The sequence below is a fragment of the Sparus aurata genome, chromosome 8 (assembly GCF_900880675.1).
Source record: "Sparus aurata chromosome 8, fSpaAur1.1, whole genome shotgun sequence".
NCBI lineage: Eukaryota > Metazoa > Chordata > Actinopteri > Spariformes > Sparidae > Sparus > Sparus aurata.
Window position 1 is genome coordinate 4,202,890 of NC_044194.1, and position 15,634 is coordinate 4,218,523.

Genomic DNA, 15,634 nt, shown 5'->3' on the forward strand with positions numbered 1-15,634 from the left:
TCTGAGGGGCCCCATGTCTGATCGTAACATGACTCAAGAGCATTAATAATAGATTGCATGCATAATGTATCCTGCTCGGTTCCTCTGGAAGGAGAACTCAATGAACAGATCTGAATTACTTTTCAAGGTCATTAGCTGGGGATCACTCTCAGGGTCTGTCTAACCCTTTTTTTTTTTTTGTTCCTCCCCCACTGAACCCAAAGTGGAGTCTGGATGAACCCCGGTCCACCTCACTGAACGTCACGATGGATTCAACAATTGTAAAAAAAAAAAAAAAAGAAAGAAAATGGAAGGTGTGTTCCTTGTTCTCAAGCAGCAGTGAGGTGTAAGCAGCTACTGTAACACTGACTTAACTAGTTCAGTGTGAATGTAATATTGTCTACAGGGTGGAAAAGAATCAAATCTAAGAAAAAAAAAAAGGGAATTGCTTCATGGAGTGGAGATTTGTGACAGATCTGTTGGACTGGAGCTGTTTAGCATCTGAGCTGCAGAGAAACTGAAGCTTCTGCATCTGACAGCCGGCTGCTCCTCTCTCTGGAGCAACAGTGAACCCTGGTGTTCTGCAGCGAAACACCAGTTTATTTATAAGGGAAGGAGGGCTTAAAGGAAAAGTTCACCCATCAATGACAAATTCAGTCATTATCTACTCAACCTCATGCCAACGGAGAGTCACGAGAAGTTTCCACAGAACATTTTTTGGAGCTTTTCGTGGACAACTGAAGCAGCTGAGGGCAAATCCAGCGTCCTCCAAGTCTCCAGACGCCCTTAGATCCCAAATTGGTTCCTTTTTTACGCACAAATCTTCACTTTAGCCGCTGAGCTTAAAGCATGAGCAGGAGCGTGCTAATGCCGTCTGAAGTGTGTGCACAAAGCTCACCTGTTTGGCTGCTTTCTCTTTTTTTTCCTGCTGTTTATCACACTCTCACTCACCTTCTTCAGTGCTGCAACACTGTTCTGCTTTGAAGCTCCAGGAAGGAAGAGACATCACCATCTCAGAGGTGTACATAACTAAATTAATGATGCTGTGATTTAATTTAGCTGCATCGTTTTTCAGCCTCCTGGTATTTGTGCATGCTCTCTCAGTGCCATTGTTAGTTCCACTTGTGCTTTAACGACTGTGATAAGTGAAAATGTCTGCTGGGACAAAAAAAAAAGGCCTGTTAGCTCATTACAGGCATGTGATGTGTCTGAACATTGCTGTACAAATCTATTATATACACATTTAAAAGACATGCTCAGATGGTGCAGGATGTGTGATCTGCCTCCTCACCGGTAATGACCTCCTTCTACAGGATCAGAAAGAGAGGCAGAGATATTGATTAATTTCATGGTAATTCATCTCAGTAACCTCCCTGATTGCTAAATGACAGATCTATCCTTTAAGAAGAAAAAGGAGCGATGATGTTGGGCTCCGAACAACTGAGGTGAATCAATTATTGTAAAAATGAAAGCAGCAACGTTGGGTTATAAAACTCACCTTGAGTGTCGTTTCGACAGTCCTTGAGATGATTTAATATCACAGTTTCATGTCTGTGTTGGGTGCAAAATAACCTTCCTAGCCAGGCTGACTGCTTTATTTAATCAGAGTTAATAAAGAAGGAGCAGCGTGTCAGAGGGAGCACGACCAGGAGGCAGGTAATTAAACAGGTAGCCCGGGGGATTTTTATCTGACTTGAAGTGAAATATCTCCACCTCATCTGGGCTGAGAGATATTTGTACAGTCGTTCGTTTGCCACCAGAGGATGGCATTTATGGTTTTGAGTGAAATGTTTTGCTTTAAAATTTGGTGCAGACATCTTAACCATTTAATCATGCACCATTTCCTAAAATCCCAACTTTTGGTTCGGTGCTAGTCGTGTTAGCATTCTGCCTCAAACAGCTTTCTCCACCGTCTCCGTGTCGTCGTCAGATGTTTGCACAATCTGTGACTGACTGCTCTCACTACATCAGACAAAAGCCTTGAGAATCTGATGAAAGGGGGTCTCAAGCCTCTTTAAAAACAATACTTGGTGAAGACTGCCATCTAGACTCCACTCGCAAAACTACATGCATGTTTTCTAATGTACATTATTTCCCAATGAAGCCGGCCTTATCTCATGAGAGAAGCTGTTCATTATAAACACCGATGCAGCTTAATTAACTCAACACAGCATCGTTAGATATCTTCATGGTAAAATTAATAAATGAAGGTGCAGCCGAGTCCTTGACAAGAGTAATAAGAAAAAAATAGAAAAATTAATATTATTCTTCGCCACCTGAAGTATTAGGAGAATTGTGGCTTTTGGATAAAAGTGAGCAATTGAGGAAAGACAAGCAAGCAAAATGATTTGAAGCTCCACTCAAGAAAATCAGCACATATTAAACAGTATTATTATATAACACAGTGTTGAGGAAGTTACTTTTGCATTGCAGGCTATCCATGAATTCACACAATGTGCATGTCATACGAAATAATAAGAAAATACACCACTTATGCAAGAAAGTCAAATGCCATCTAGTTGAATTACCAGTAAACTGCCACAGAATGCAGCTAAACTACTTGTTTAATTACATGTTAATCTATATTTAGAGGCCCGAGCTCAACACTTTGAACACGCAATGCTGGAAAGCCAAAGTTCGCCTGTTGAGGGTTTATGAGCACATCCACTATAATTGACTCTGGAAGTGAGGGATGTGTCGGCCCAGGAGCACCAGAACACTGCAGCAGGTTCTGGAGCCCCTGAAGAAACTCTTTACTGCCTTATATTTAGCTTTGCTGTTTCCTGTTAGATCTCAGGTTCTGAAGCACTGCGCGGGGTGTTTTAAGTCAAGATGTTCCCCCTTAGTCTATTCTAGATCATTTGCCATGTGTAATGTTCGGAACAAGATAAAAAAAAAAAGCCTGCAAGGATAGACATACTGTAAGAGTAGATTGTTCAGCCCCACAGGCCTGGATCAATCATTTTTTGAACATCATACAGTTTATTCTCTTTCCTCTTATAGTGGTATTTGTGTGTGATACTAAACACTAGCAAAATAAATATCATACAGTTCTAATGTCTTTGCATCATATATATCTACACACACATAAAATAATACCTAATGTGGTAAAAGGTCTAATCCAACCTCCATCAAAGGGTCACACAGTGTCTGCAGTCCTTGCTTTGTGTAATCTCTGTCTATGCTGCAGTAGAGCATCATTTTTGGATCATATAACAGCAGCCTCTGGGACACAATGGCAGCCCTGGTCTGAGTGTACTGCCTGTGCAAGGTGACACTGTTCCCAGCACAATAAATAAATCAAACTCATCTGAATTATTTGTAAATTACACTTTACTTGCATTAAACCACATCTCAGTGTCACTGTAAACACAATACAAGTGGCTCCTGCTGTCTGTGTATGTTGACTTTATCTAAGATACCGTAATTAGATTACAGCACAATACAAAGTGGGTTTTCTCATTAACTGTTATTTCCACACACGTTATCAACTGAACTTCAGACAACAACAACTAGCGTGACTGCTACAGATCATCTGTCAACTTTTTCATTTATGTAAGTTAACGAGGCTCACATTGTTTATAGATTATCGTCGCCCTGAGTGGGCGGGGTTGGATATGTTGCCCCAAATGCACCGTGGCGGAGTGAGAGCGGTGCGTCCTGTGTGTTAAATCGAGCACACCCGGCTCGAGCCGAGCCACGCCGTGTTCCATGTGCTGATCCGGGTACTTCTGAGTGTACACGTAACTCCAGCCAAAGCCTCTGATTAGCTGCTTACATCAGACACTTTACGGGTTGTTTTTTAATTTCTACTCCTCTTATGTTCACCAGAGACAAAATGTTGAGAGAATTTGAAAGAATATCGACGTTTGGGTGGTTTAAACCGAGCGTACACAGCGTTTAACCGTTGGTAAGAAAGCACGTTACGGAAACGTGACATGGGAGCGCTTGTATAACGGTCGATCCCAGCCAATCACAGCGCTCCATTTCTTCCTGCTTACCCCTGTGGGTGGAGATGTTGATGTGATTCACACAGAGGACAGCTTCCCTGTTAGTCGAGTGCGTCAGGTCAGCGTTCAGACTTTATTCACAAATTTAAACATAATTTCAGAGTCAAGGTTTTTTTTTAACTTGAACTGGACTGGAATCACTTGTGGGGAAACTACCGGACATTTTGGCGCGCTTCAACTTTCTGCAAGCTAGCTTCACTGACACCTCGTGAGACAGCTTACGAAGCTAAAAACAATCCTATCGTCGCCGCCGGCTGGAGAACAGATTTCTTCTGATTTCTTCCATCAAATGTGTTCCCTTCGTCGTTGCTACTAATCCAGGCGGGAGTTGTCCTGTTTTTGCTGCGTCTGTCGTGGTCACCTGCTCACCACACATGCAACCACCGACGGTCAGGAGACTCAACTCTGTGGATAAATTCATGGAGCAAGGTTAAAGCTAGCTAACAACCGCTACTGGACGAGCTACATCAACAACAACCACCGAACAACAGAGAAGGACATCTTTGTTGTTTTTTTCGGCACCACCTCCTCTCTTTCCTACCCCCAGAAGGCGGGTAAACATGGTGGTCAACACCGTCCACTGGTTCAGGAAGGGACTGCGGCTGCACGACAACCCGTCCCTGAGGGAGTCCATCCGTGGGGCGGACAGCCTGCGGTGCATCTACATCCTGGACCCCTGGTTCGCAGGGTCCTCCAATGTGGGCATCAACAGGTGGAGGTAAGGGTCGGATCAGAATGTCAAAATGTGTTTGAATTGTGTGGATGGAGGTTCTAACACTGGACCTCAACCCTAAATCAAGTGACCTCTAATTACACTCACTGATGAGTGATTATCCATGTTAATGATAGCCCAGTTACACCTGATGAACCACCTGCTAGTCTGTCCAAATGTGTCTTATATTTTCAATTTTGGTTAATTCTATGAAGTCTATTGTTGCTTCTAATATCCTTAAATTATAAGCAGTCATCATCATCTGACTGTCCAGTTTGCCATACATGCATTCAAGATTTCCAGATGTTTTTTGTGTCTCTTCCAGTATTAAGGGTTCAGTTCATTCCTCCAATCAATATGCAGTCTGCTAATCATCAGTGGTATTAATTCAGGCCAGTTTAATTAGTTGTAGTTAATGATTTTTTGGGGTTTTGGTATTACATCAAATTTACCTTTTCACCACTTGAGAGCCATTAGAAAAAATAAGGATGTTAATGTTAACTGCATTTGGTTGTTGAACGCAGTACTACTCACTGCCATGTATTGTGCTGGTTGAGAATCCACAGAGCTTGGTATCAGTTAGCCATTCAGTCGCTTTTGTATGAGGGGGAGTTATTTACTATAATGGAAAGGTAGGACTTTGACCTTCATGTCCAGAGAAAGGTTCATTAATCACTTAATCTATTAATCATGATGAATTGCCTACTATTTGATAATTGATTTATCATTTTCAGCAACGTTGAACAGTTGCTGGTTCCAATTTCTTAAATGTGAGGATTTGCTTCTTTTTTGGCACTCAAGATAGTACATTGTGTCTTTTTTTTGTTTTTTTTGCGTTTTGGACTGATATTTGACATAATATGAAGGTGTCACTTTGGATTCTGGGAAATCTTTCAGATCTGCATTTTCTCAACATTTATAGACCAAACATTTAATCGATTCATCGTGAAAATACTCTGCAGAATGATAATGATCGTTGGTTGCAGCCCTGCTGCAGGCAGTACATCGTGAGCCAGCCAGTTTTCCCGCTTAATAAAGCTGCTGCTCAGCCCTGAATAGAGTGCACTGAAATTGGGTCATCATGACCCTTCGCAGCTTTGACCTGCATGAGACACACACTCACCAGACCGTCCACCCCCTCCGGTTAGGTACACAACCTCAGTTAAGTCACGTGCACGCTATCTCTAACTTATCAGACACATCGACAGCGTTCAGGTTTTCTGACATGACTGTGGGCACATGACAGCTTTACATTTTTCTGTTTCTGGGAGTGTTCTTCCTCATCTGACATCTCCATTTTAATACCTGGACAAGCAGAAGCATTGTGAAGTGATCAGTGCATAAAGTAAAGATTGCTGCAGCTGTGCTTTTAATGTGCTTGGCATGAAAAACTATGTTTTCATTCTTAATAACACGTGTTGAGGAAATTGCAGGACAAGAGACTGATGTGGAGTCTGTAGTATTTTTTTCAGCAATACACAGAATTTACTCATCATAATTCATGTTCATGTTTAGAGAATCTTTTTCTCCAGAGATGCTGTTGGCTACAGAGCCATCACACCTTTTATTCATTTGATGCTTTAAGATAATAAACTTCACAGTTTTAATGAAAGTAGCCAGAGTTGTTCTTCTGGCCCTAGTGTTTTGGTCTGAAATTATAAGGCAGATTTCTTAACAAATATCTGGTTGTGATGAAGAAAACGGCCCACTGATCGAACATAAAAAAGATCCCATTAATAAAAGTGCAATAAAATGAGTCCAGTGCCACAGAGTGTTTATAAAAGAGCATTTCACTGATGCATACAAATTGTATGAATCATCTGGGTTGTCTGTTCTGAGCAGGTTCAGATTTGTTGTCATTATCCAGGTTATGTCACGTTGAAAGGTTCATTTATTTAATTATTTATTTATCTATTTCTCTATCATGGTAATGCACAACCCTAAAAAGAAGAATTTCAAGAGACGATTCATAATTAAAACGTACTTTTTTTGCACATCCCCGTGACTGAAAGGGAGCAGGGAGAAAACAGAGTCTGATAATCTTGTTATGTAGTCGTCTGTCTGCTGCTATTCTCAGTCACGTGCAGTACTGCAAGTGCTGCGTCAATGTCTACACGTCTGTAACCACCAGAGGGCTCCCTGTTCTCACCTGAACACTTCATGCACTCTCTCTATTGATGAGTCTGAATAGCTTGTCTGTATCACTTGTTGATCAAGTGATGGTGATAATTTCAGTTCTGACTACATCAAGATATTTTTGCACTCTCATGTTGTGATGTTCACAAATGTATATGATTGTGCTGCTGCAGTACAATTCAGATGGTTTATCAAATTAAAGTTGAATTAGTTGTAATGTTGGTGTTTAATTCTAAGCCTAATATCTAATTTCTGTAACACACAGTCTCAGCTGTATGGCCTGAAATCTTAAGCTTATGTCTTCTTAATTTTTTAACGTGATGCTTTATTTAAATAGCGCTGTCAAAATAAAGGAGACAGTAACTATTGTTGCCTTCTGTCATGCTGGTGGTGGCTAACTATTGTGATTAATTCAGTTTATTTGTGTAATGTGGCCACACTTTTCCCAGCTATCTCTATTTGCAGATTCACGGCTTAATTGATTTTAACTGCTCACATGCTAAGCAACCACCCAGAGGCGCTGACTCCTATTGTATAAACAACTCCATGTCAAACAAGCTAAACACAATTAGGACGGTCCACAAAGCCTTTATTGTTCTACTGAAATGTGACGACACCACACACACACACCATGTTGGTGCAGTTGTGGTGTAGATCATCAGATCAGCTACATTTGTGATTGGTGGTCACAGGAAGTTATCCCAGGTGTATTAGCCAATTACGGTAAATGATCCTTCTGTCTGTTTGTTTCCAGGTTTTTGTTGCAGTGTTTAGAGGACTTGGATGCCAGCCTGCGCAAACTCAACTCCCGCTTGTTCGTCATCAGAGGCCAGCCCACAGATGTCTTCCCTCGTCTTTTTAAGGTAAAAACAGTAGAGCGGAAGATGCAGTTTTATACTTTTATATCCATGTTATACAATACATCTGTCATAAATATGTTATATGACTGTAACCTCAAACAACTTGATCACTCAGTTTGTTGTCATGATATTTGAATTAGAAATAAGATTAAAGATACACATCCTTTTCATGCATTAATTTACAGCATGAACCAGTAAATTTATCATATTTATAATTAATTTATCATTAAAATGTATTATTAAGCATATCTTAACCTGTGTATGTGCGTCTGTATTTATTTTCTCCTCAGGAATGGCAGATCAACCGTTTATCTTATGAATACGACTCTGAGCCGTTCGGCAAGGAACGTGATGCTGCCATTCAGAAACTCGCCTGCGAGGCCGGGGTAGAAGTCACGGTGCTGAATTCACACACCCTCTACGATCTGTCCAGGTGAGCGTCTATACGATATCATCTGAATCAAATGTCACACAGCAATGGATGTGAAACACTGCGGATTGTCCCTGCCTGCTCTGTGTTTGTGTGTCTGATGATTAACATTTTTCTTCCCTATAGGATCATAGAACTCAACGATGGCCACCCTCCTCTTACGTACAAGCGCTTCCAGGGTCTCATCAACCGCATGGATGCCGTGGAGCTCCCTGCAGAAACAGTCACACTTGAGGTTCTTAGAAAATGTGACACACCCGTCAGCGACGACCATGATGACAAGTTTGGCGTCCCATCCCTGGAGGAGCTTGGTAAGTTTCTGTCTTTGTCGGAAACTGTCTGTGTGCCTGAATAAACTGGTCATGCTGAATATAAAACAAGCCCAATCCAGCTTACATTTCAGTGTCACAGACTGTGAGCAGTTTTTGAATCTGAACTTGTATATGTTGTTTTTTCAGGTTTTGACACAGACGGTTTGGCCACAGCAGTATGGCCAGGTGGAGAAACAGAAGCCCTCATGAGGCTCGAGAGGCATCTGGAGAGAAAGGTGAAAAAAAAAAGACGTTTCATCATACAGTATATGCACAAAATCTTCCTTTTCTGTGCACTTGCTTTGCTGGAAAGTCATGCTGAGATTTTCTGTGGTATTGTTTTAGTCAAAGCTGTCTGCTTTAACTTAATTAATCTGATTTACAGGCATGGGTGGCAAACTTTGAGCGTCCACGTATGAACGCCAACTCCCTATTGGCCAGTCCCACAGGCCTCAGTCCTTACCTGCGCTTTGGATGTCTCTCCTGTCGCCTCTTCTACTTCAAACTCACCGACCTGTACAAGAAGGTAAGAATGAACAAAGACGAGACATGGACCAACACGATTGATTCATATTTGGAATAAACACATACGTTTTATCACGTCTTGTTTTTATACAGATTAGTTTCTGTTGATTTTAAAGCATATGCAGAGGAAATTACTGTAATAAAGGCATTCAAGTTTCTGTGTGCTCTATCTTGGTCAAGGTTAAGAAGGACAACAACCCACCGCTCTCCTTGTACGGCCAGCTGTTGTGGAGGGAGTTCTTCTATGCGACTGCCACCAACAACCCCTGCTTTGACAAGATGGAGGGAAACCCTATGTGTGTCCAGATCCCCTGGGACCGGAACCCCGAGGCACTGGCCAAGTGGGCGGAGGGACGGACGGGCTTTCCCTGGATAGACGCCATTATGACACAGCTGAGGCAGGAGGGGTGGATCCACCATTTGGCGAGGCACGCTGTGGCCTGCTTCCTCACCAGGGGAGACCTGTGGCTCAGCTGGGAGGAAGGCATGAAGGTAAGAACAGAGGAAAAGGGATTAGGCTTTTTAGTATGTACAGTTTACACTGTCTCTTTAAAAGAAAAGTTATAGTAAATAAAGGTACTGTCCACATGGTTAAAAATACTAACATGCATTGTCTGGACTGTTCACTTCTCTCGTGCAGACGTTTGAAGAGTTACTTATCGATGCCGACTGGAGTGTGAATGCTGGTAGCTGGATGTGGCTTTCCTGCAGCTCGTTTTTCCAGCAGTTCTTCCACTGCTACTGTCCCGTGGGATTTGGACGACGCACAGATCCCAACGGAGACTTCATACGGTTAGTCACTGCTTTCATCCGCATCACGAGTGCAAAAGCACCGGCCTCTGAAAGGCTCATTTATATGTGTGCCCCCTGCAATCAAATCAGCCTCATGGCTACCTTGTGCTCTTTTGTAGCCTCACATGGGGGAAATGATTTGTCACGGTTGCACCAGGATAACAACATCAACAAAGAGATTTTACTCATTGCAATAAGCCACAAAGATTCCCCAAAATGTGATGCAGTCTTGTGTTCTAATAGATAAACAGCAATGCAAATTATGTGACCGACTGTGTCAGTATTAAATGAGTAGTTCAGGCTTTTGAAGTGGGATTGTGCAGTTATTGATCCATAGTCAGGGTATTACTGACACTAGATGGCAGTCAGCACTCCCCCACTTTGTAGGACCGAATTAGTAGCAGCGTAGGAAGCAAAGCAATGTGCTGCTGTGAGCGGGAGGGTCACCAGTAAAATGTATTTCAGCCACCAACATGAAAAATAAGGCCGTTATAGCTTCTTTATCTTTCCAAAGCTACCAGACTCTGTTCATAAAAACAGTAATTTTACCCCCCAGAACATGAGATGCTGCTCTACCACTGCCTTGATTAATTTTCTTTGACTGTTTTATTGTGTGACTCTGGTGCATGTAAACAAAGCCTTCAAAACACCAAAGTCACACAATAACACAAACAGATTTCTGTTGTGTAACTTCTTGTAGCTTACATCATGTTCCACCCATTTCTTGTCTTCCACATCTGTTTTTAATTATTTTCTGTTTCTGCTCACAGGCGTTATTTGCCCGTGTTGAAAGGCTTTCCAGCCCAATACATCTATGAACCTTGGAATGCCCCGGAGGAACTGCAGAAGTCAGTCAAGTGCATCATAGGAGTCCACTACCCCAAGCCCATGGTGAACCACGCTGAGGCCAGCCGCGTCAACATCGAGCGGATGAAGCAAATCTACCAGCAGCTTTCTTGCTACAGAGGACTTGGTAGGAACATGACCAGGATACTGATCACCTCATACTCACACTTTGATGCTAGATTAAGAGTTTACAGGGTAAATTCTGGTCATCCAGGGATTCACTATGAAAACAACCCCATACACAATGATGATTTGACACTAGATGTAAAAGCTAACATGCTTCAGAGCAGGAATATTAACACGATATTGCATTTAAGTACACCAAAACTAAATAAACACTACAGTTGTGTAATGGGCAAGGAACAAGTGGCGGCGTCCCAGTAATAGCTCTGCTGTTTGGTTAGACCATAAGCAATATAATAATTGGCACTAACTATGTGGAAACACTTGATGAGAAATATAGAGGTAAAAGGGTTCAGATGTTTGTTTTGAAACCTCTAATTTCCTTCTCTGCAGATATTATCCATGCACATCCTCGTCAGCTTATCTAGGTCAAGCATCGGTCTAGACAGCCAAATGTTGCCTTTGTGTTTCTGTGCTCACAGCTTTCAGGTGCTGCAGTGTTAAAGTCTGGGTGTACAAATTACTGACGGGTGATTCTGTGACCTCAGTGCAGAAAATTGCAATGATTTGACTCTCTAGAAATTACCATCTGAACATAATCGCCAATCAGCTGCTTTTTATGCTTTTAGTTCCACGTTTTCAGAGCACTCGGTCGTTGAGTTGAAGCTGAACTAGGATTTTTATAAATGAGCAGTATTGTGGCTCTGACATCTGTTTTATTAATCAGTTAACTCGCTCATGTTTGAGTTGTTCAGAAGCCACAGATTTCTCTCAGGCTACAGAGCGGTTTTCAAACCCTCGAAAAAAGAAATTACTGTTGTTCCTGTTTTTTTTTTCCCCAATCAACTGTTTTCTTGTGGAGTAAATTAAAATGTTTTGGTGTCCCTGCAGGCCTTCTCGCAACGGTACCTGTCAATCCACACGATGGCACGAATCGCAGTAATGTCGGCAGAGTCAACACATGCGGGTCCAGTGAAAACCTCTCCATGCTTGGGGGAACATCTCGAACAGGTTTGTAGTTTGGATTGCTAACATTCAATTGTTTGCACAGTAGGGCTGTACACAAAATCGTTAAAAAATCACGATCTCGATTCACACATGCGATTCTGAAGCATTTTATATCTCGAGCTGAATCACAAATAAATGCTCCTATTTTCCTCCCGGATTTTTTGAAGCGCCCCCCAAACGCAGCACTGCCGCTGCTTCTTCCCTCAACCTGTGGTAAAGCGTCTTTACAACACATGATTCAGTGGAGGACGCCCGCCAGCAGTTGAGTGTTTGGAAGAAGTTAGTGAGAAGCCGTTTTTAGACAGGGCAGCAAGCTGCCAATCTGCCCGTCCTTTTGGCAGCTAGGTCCGCGGTTTTAGACAGAGGGCGGCAAATTGAGGGTCTGTTTTGGTCCGCCGATTTGCCGCCTCAGAGGGTACACTAATTTCCACCTCGCCTGCTAGATTAGCAACTGGACAGCCGCTGAGATCAGGAGATGCTAGCGCCTCCTGGATCTCCAGCTGTTTGGTTGTGTTAGCTTGTTGTTGTAGCGACAAGCTAGAAACGGTCGCTACTTTCAAATTAAAAGCCCCCCCCCGCTAAGAACCCAGTTCTAAACTCCAATGGGGTGCAATGTAAAGCTCTTATTTTGAAGACAAATTCGTTGTCAACTGTTCACAGCCCAACTTCGGGCTTCACGTCACGTCACACGTCAAAAAGGAGGAATATTACGCCTCCATTTTAAAAAGCCGACCACAGCAGCTATCACATATCACCTAGCTTAAGATACGGCCCCAATAAACACTGTACATTCACATTTTTTCCAGAATCGTGCAGCCCTATTGCACAGTAATACATACATACACTTGCTGTACAATGCAGGCAAGATACTTGCATGTTATTTCTCACACATCATGAGACTTGGGTCATTTGTTATCTTGAAAGGTCATTTAGTAGCTTGAAATCAAGTAGCTGCTATCAGTGGCCTGCGTGATCACTGTTGGCCTTTGAAAAATGGTAACTGAATGCTTGACCTTATTACAGAGCAGAACTAAACTACTGATGTTCTGGCAAAACAAGCCAGAAATATTGAAAAACAAAAATCCCCTGAGCTACCTACCACTGCAAACTGCAAAAGGAAGTAATAAGACCGAGTGTATTCTGATTCACAAAACAAAGTGTAAGCTGACGCCGTGTTAAACCTGAAATCATATCCTGACGTATGTTCTTTGTGTCATGTTTTAATGCAGAAAGATGGCATGGTGCACAGAAACGACGCTGTGAAGATTCTCCACTTGAAAGCAGCTGTAAAAGCTGGAGGCAGAGCAAATAGTGAGCGAAAAGGCCCGACACAAAAGATCCCTCATTGTGAACAATCACGTGGATATCATCCTCTCCTGCAGTGCCCTTAGCTGACGTACAGAAGTAACTGAACAACCACGGAGGAGACAGAATGGGTGAAGATCTGACTGGTAGCATCGACTATTTGACGAAAGGACACCCCCCATAGTGCATGATATGTGCAGCCAGTTTGAAAAGTCAGGAGTTGGACTGGACAGTCGGCTGTCAGCATGTCTTGTTCTACAGATAAGACGTATTTCACATCTCAGGAACAGAGGAAGGACTTGAGAGAAGTGTTGAAGAAAAAGAGAAGTGTATGGAAGGCAGATAAAAAGATCTGTCAGGCCACCTGTTGTCTTCCACTATAGTGTGTCAAAGCCACTCATCATTATCATGAATGCCCTGTTTTCTTCTGCAACACCCTGCATCAGTCAGGTGAGGGAATCCTCAAGATAAAACTGTAAACAGGAAGCAAAACAGTCTTTTCATCAGTTGTTCGCTCAGCTGGATTCTAAAGGTCAGTTCTTGTAGATGGCAATCAATTTGCTAATATCTGATCGCTCCGGTTCTCATCGATAACACGATCAGGAGGGCTGGAGGAAAACAGCTGACACCTTCGCCCACTGTTGGCATTGAAACATGACCTGGATAAAACACAGTTGTCTCTTTTCTTTTTTAAAAAGAAGCCCCTAAATGTTTCACATCAAGTATATTCACACTGTCATGAATATCAATAATGTGATGTTTTTATTTTAAAAAAACAAAACATTTAGGACACAAAGATCTGATGTAAAAGGTATTAGAAGCAGAACTGTCGGGTTTGGCAATATATCAGGCCTTACAAAAAGCATAAAAGTTTGTAAATATTTATTGTTTTTGATTTCCAACTTTTGTACATCTGGTCACGGGTTCTCGCAGCTCCTTTTGTAATGAATGTCTTACCAAAACTGGAGAGCTCAACTGTGAATGCTTGTGCTTTTGTCTCCCGTGTGATCGTAAATTTTATTATTTTTGTACAAAGAGTGACCAAATGCTAACTGTATTAAAATAAAAGATAAAACTATATGCGTTACCTCTTGATTTGTCTTCTTTTGATGACACTTTATTTAGCTTATTTCTCTTTTTACAGGAAGGAGGACAGACTGTAAAACCCGCATGACATCTTTAGATGTTATCAAGTTGCCATGTGATGCTTCAGAGATTCACATTCACATTCAGTGACATTCTCACAATTCACTGTGTCCAAATCCAGTTGTATTCAAACACATTTTCTTCGAATGCTGTACTTATTGATTAGTGAAGGAACATTTCCATTTTCTGCTGCTTTATACTTCCACTTAGCTCCATTTCGGAGGCAAATATTTAACTTTTTACTCCGCTACAAAGTTCTGAATAACGTTAGTAACAATTTTAAACTAAATTTATTGTCAGTCTGATAAAAATGATTGATTCCAAATAATCAGAAAATAATATCTGATATGATTATCAGTCAAACTTGTAGAGTCAGGGTTCGTACGGGTGCTTGAAATCCTTGAAAGTGCTTGAATTTCAATGTTGTGTTTTCAAGGTCTGAAAAGTGCTTGGATTTTAGTTTAAGTGCTTGAAAGTGCTTGACATTATAACTCTGTGTCTTGGCAACATTGGGATCAGACTGGACAGTTTTCTTATTACAAGGAGAAATAAAATCTGTGTGTGTATCATCACGCATGCAGCCTGGTAGCAATAGAGAAGGATGGCTGAGGAGAAGGTGAATTTGATGCAATTTGGACTGATGACATGTTCAATATTAATAAACTTTGATGAATAAGCGAAAAGCTTATAAAAGTTTATGTCAAAAAAGAAAATTACAGGGTGTTCTCAGGTCTCTCTTTTTTTGGATAAAACTTTGTGTTCTATTTTAATTTCCAAAGTTTTTGCTATCATGAAACATCATTTTAGATGTTAACAGCATAATACAATTTATATAATTGTGATAAAAAGTGAAAAAAATAATCATGAGTATTTATATTCCTGTAGATATGTATTTTACCCCAGCGATAAGGTGCTGGAAAATTGTGTAAATGACCCTTAAAAGTGCTTGAAAAGTGCTTGAATTTTACCTTGAAAAATGTGTACGAACCCTGTAGAGTGTATACATGCATGTTAACACAGAATGTGGCTTTACTTCTTCTTTTGACACTTCAGTAACTTCAATAAGCATTTTTGTGCATGTTAAAGTTCTGCAAAGTGAAAAAAAAACCCAAATTCCACAACAAAGTGAGGTACAGTCGCCCACAGAACTGCCTTTAATGCCTGGTTTGGAGTCGAGCCTTCACTTACGTAATTAATGCGCGTCACTACGTAACAGCCGTTGTATTTTTTGTATTATAAAATATATACGGCTGTACCACAGCCATGCTTACCAGCGGCAGCGACATTATTTTGGATCACACTACCTTCCTGCCCGGCAAGTTATGCGCATGTTCAACTCTCACCAAAGATTGAACAGATGTGAGATGTCTCACTCTGGAGCCAAAACGGAGCGTTTAAGACACAGTGAGAGGGGATGCTGCAGCGATGCACCATATGAGAATAATAAGGTG

General features: G+C 41.5%; 1 protein-coding gene across 1 annotated transcript; it reads left to right on the forward strand.

Annotated features, from left to right (window-relative positions):
- The first annotated feature begins 3,752 nt into the window (after positions 1-3,752).
- cry1b (cryptochrome circadian regulator 1b) lies at positions 3,753-14,117 on the forward strand. Its single transcript, XM_030426252.1, has 11 exons — positions 3,753-4,707; positions 7,592-7,700; positions 7,988-8,130; positions 8,254-8,438; positions 8,586-8,674; positions 8,824-8,964; positions 9,144-9,455; positions 9,604-9,755; positions 10,526-10,728; positions 11,616-11,735; positions 12,962-14,117. Exons 1-11 carry the CDS (start codon positions 4,550-4,552, stop codon positions 13,042-13,044), a joined length of 1,695 nt encoding a protein of 564 aa, XP_030282112.1. The 5' UTR covers positions 3,753-4,549; the 3' UTR covers positions 13,045-14,117.
- Positions 14,118-15,634: the final 1,517 nt, after the last annotated feature.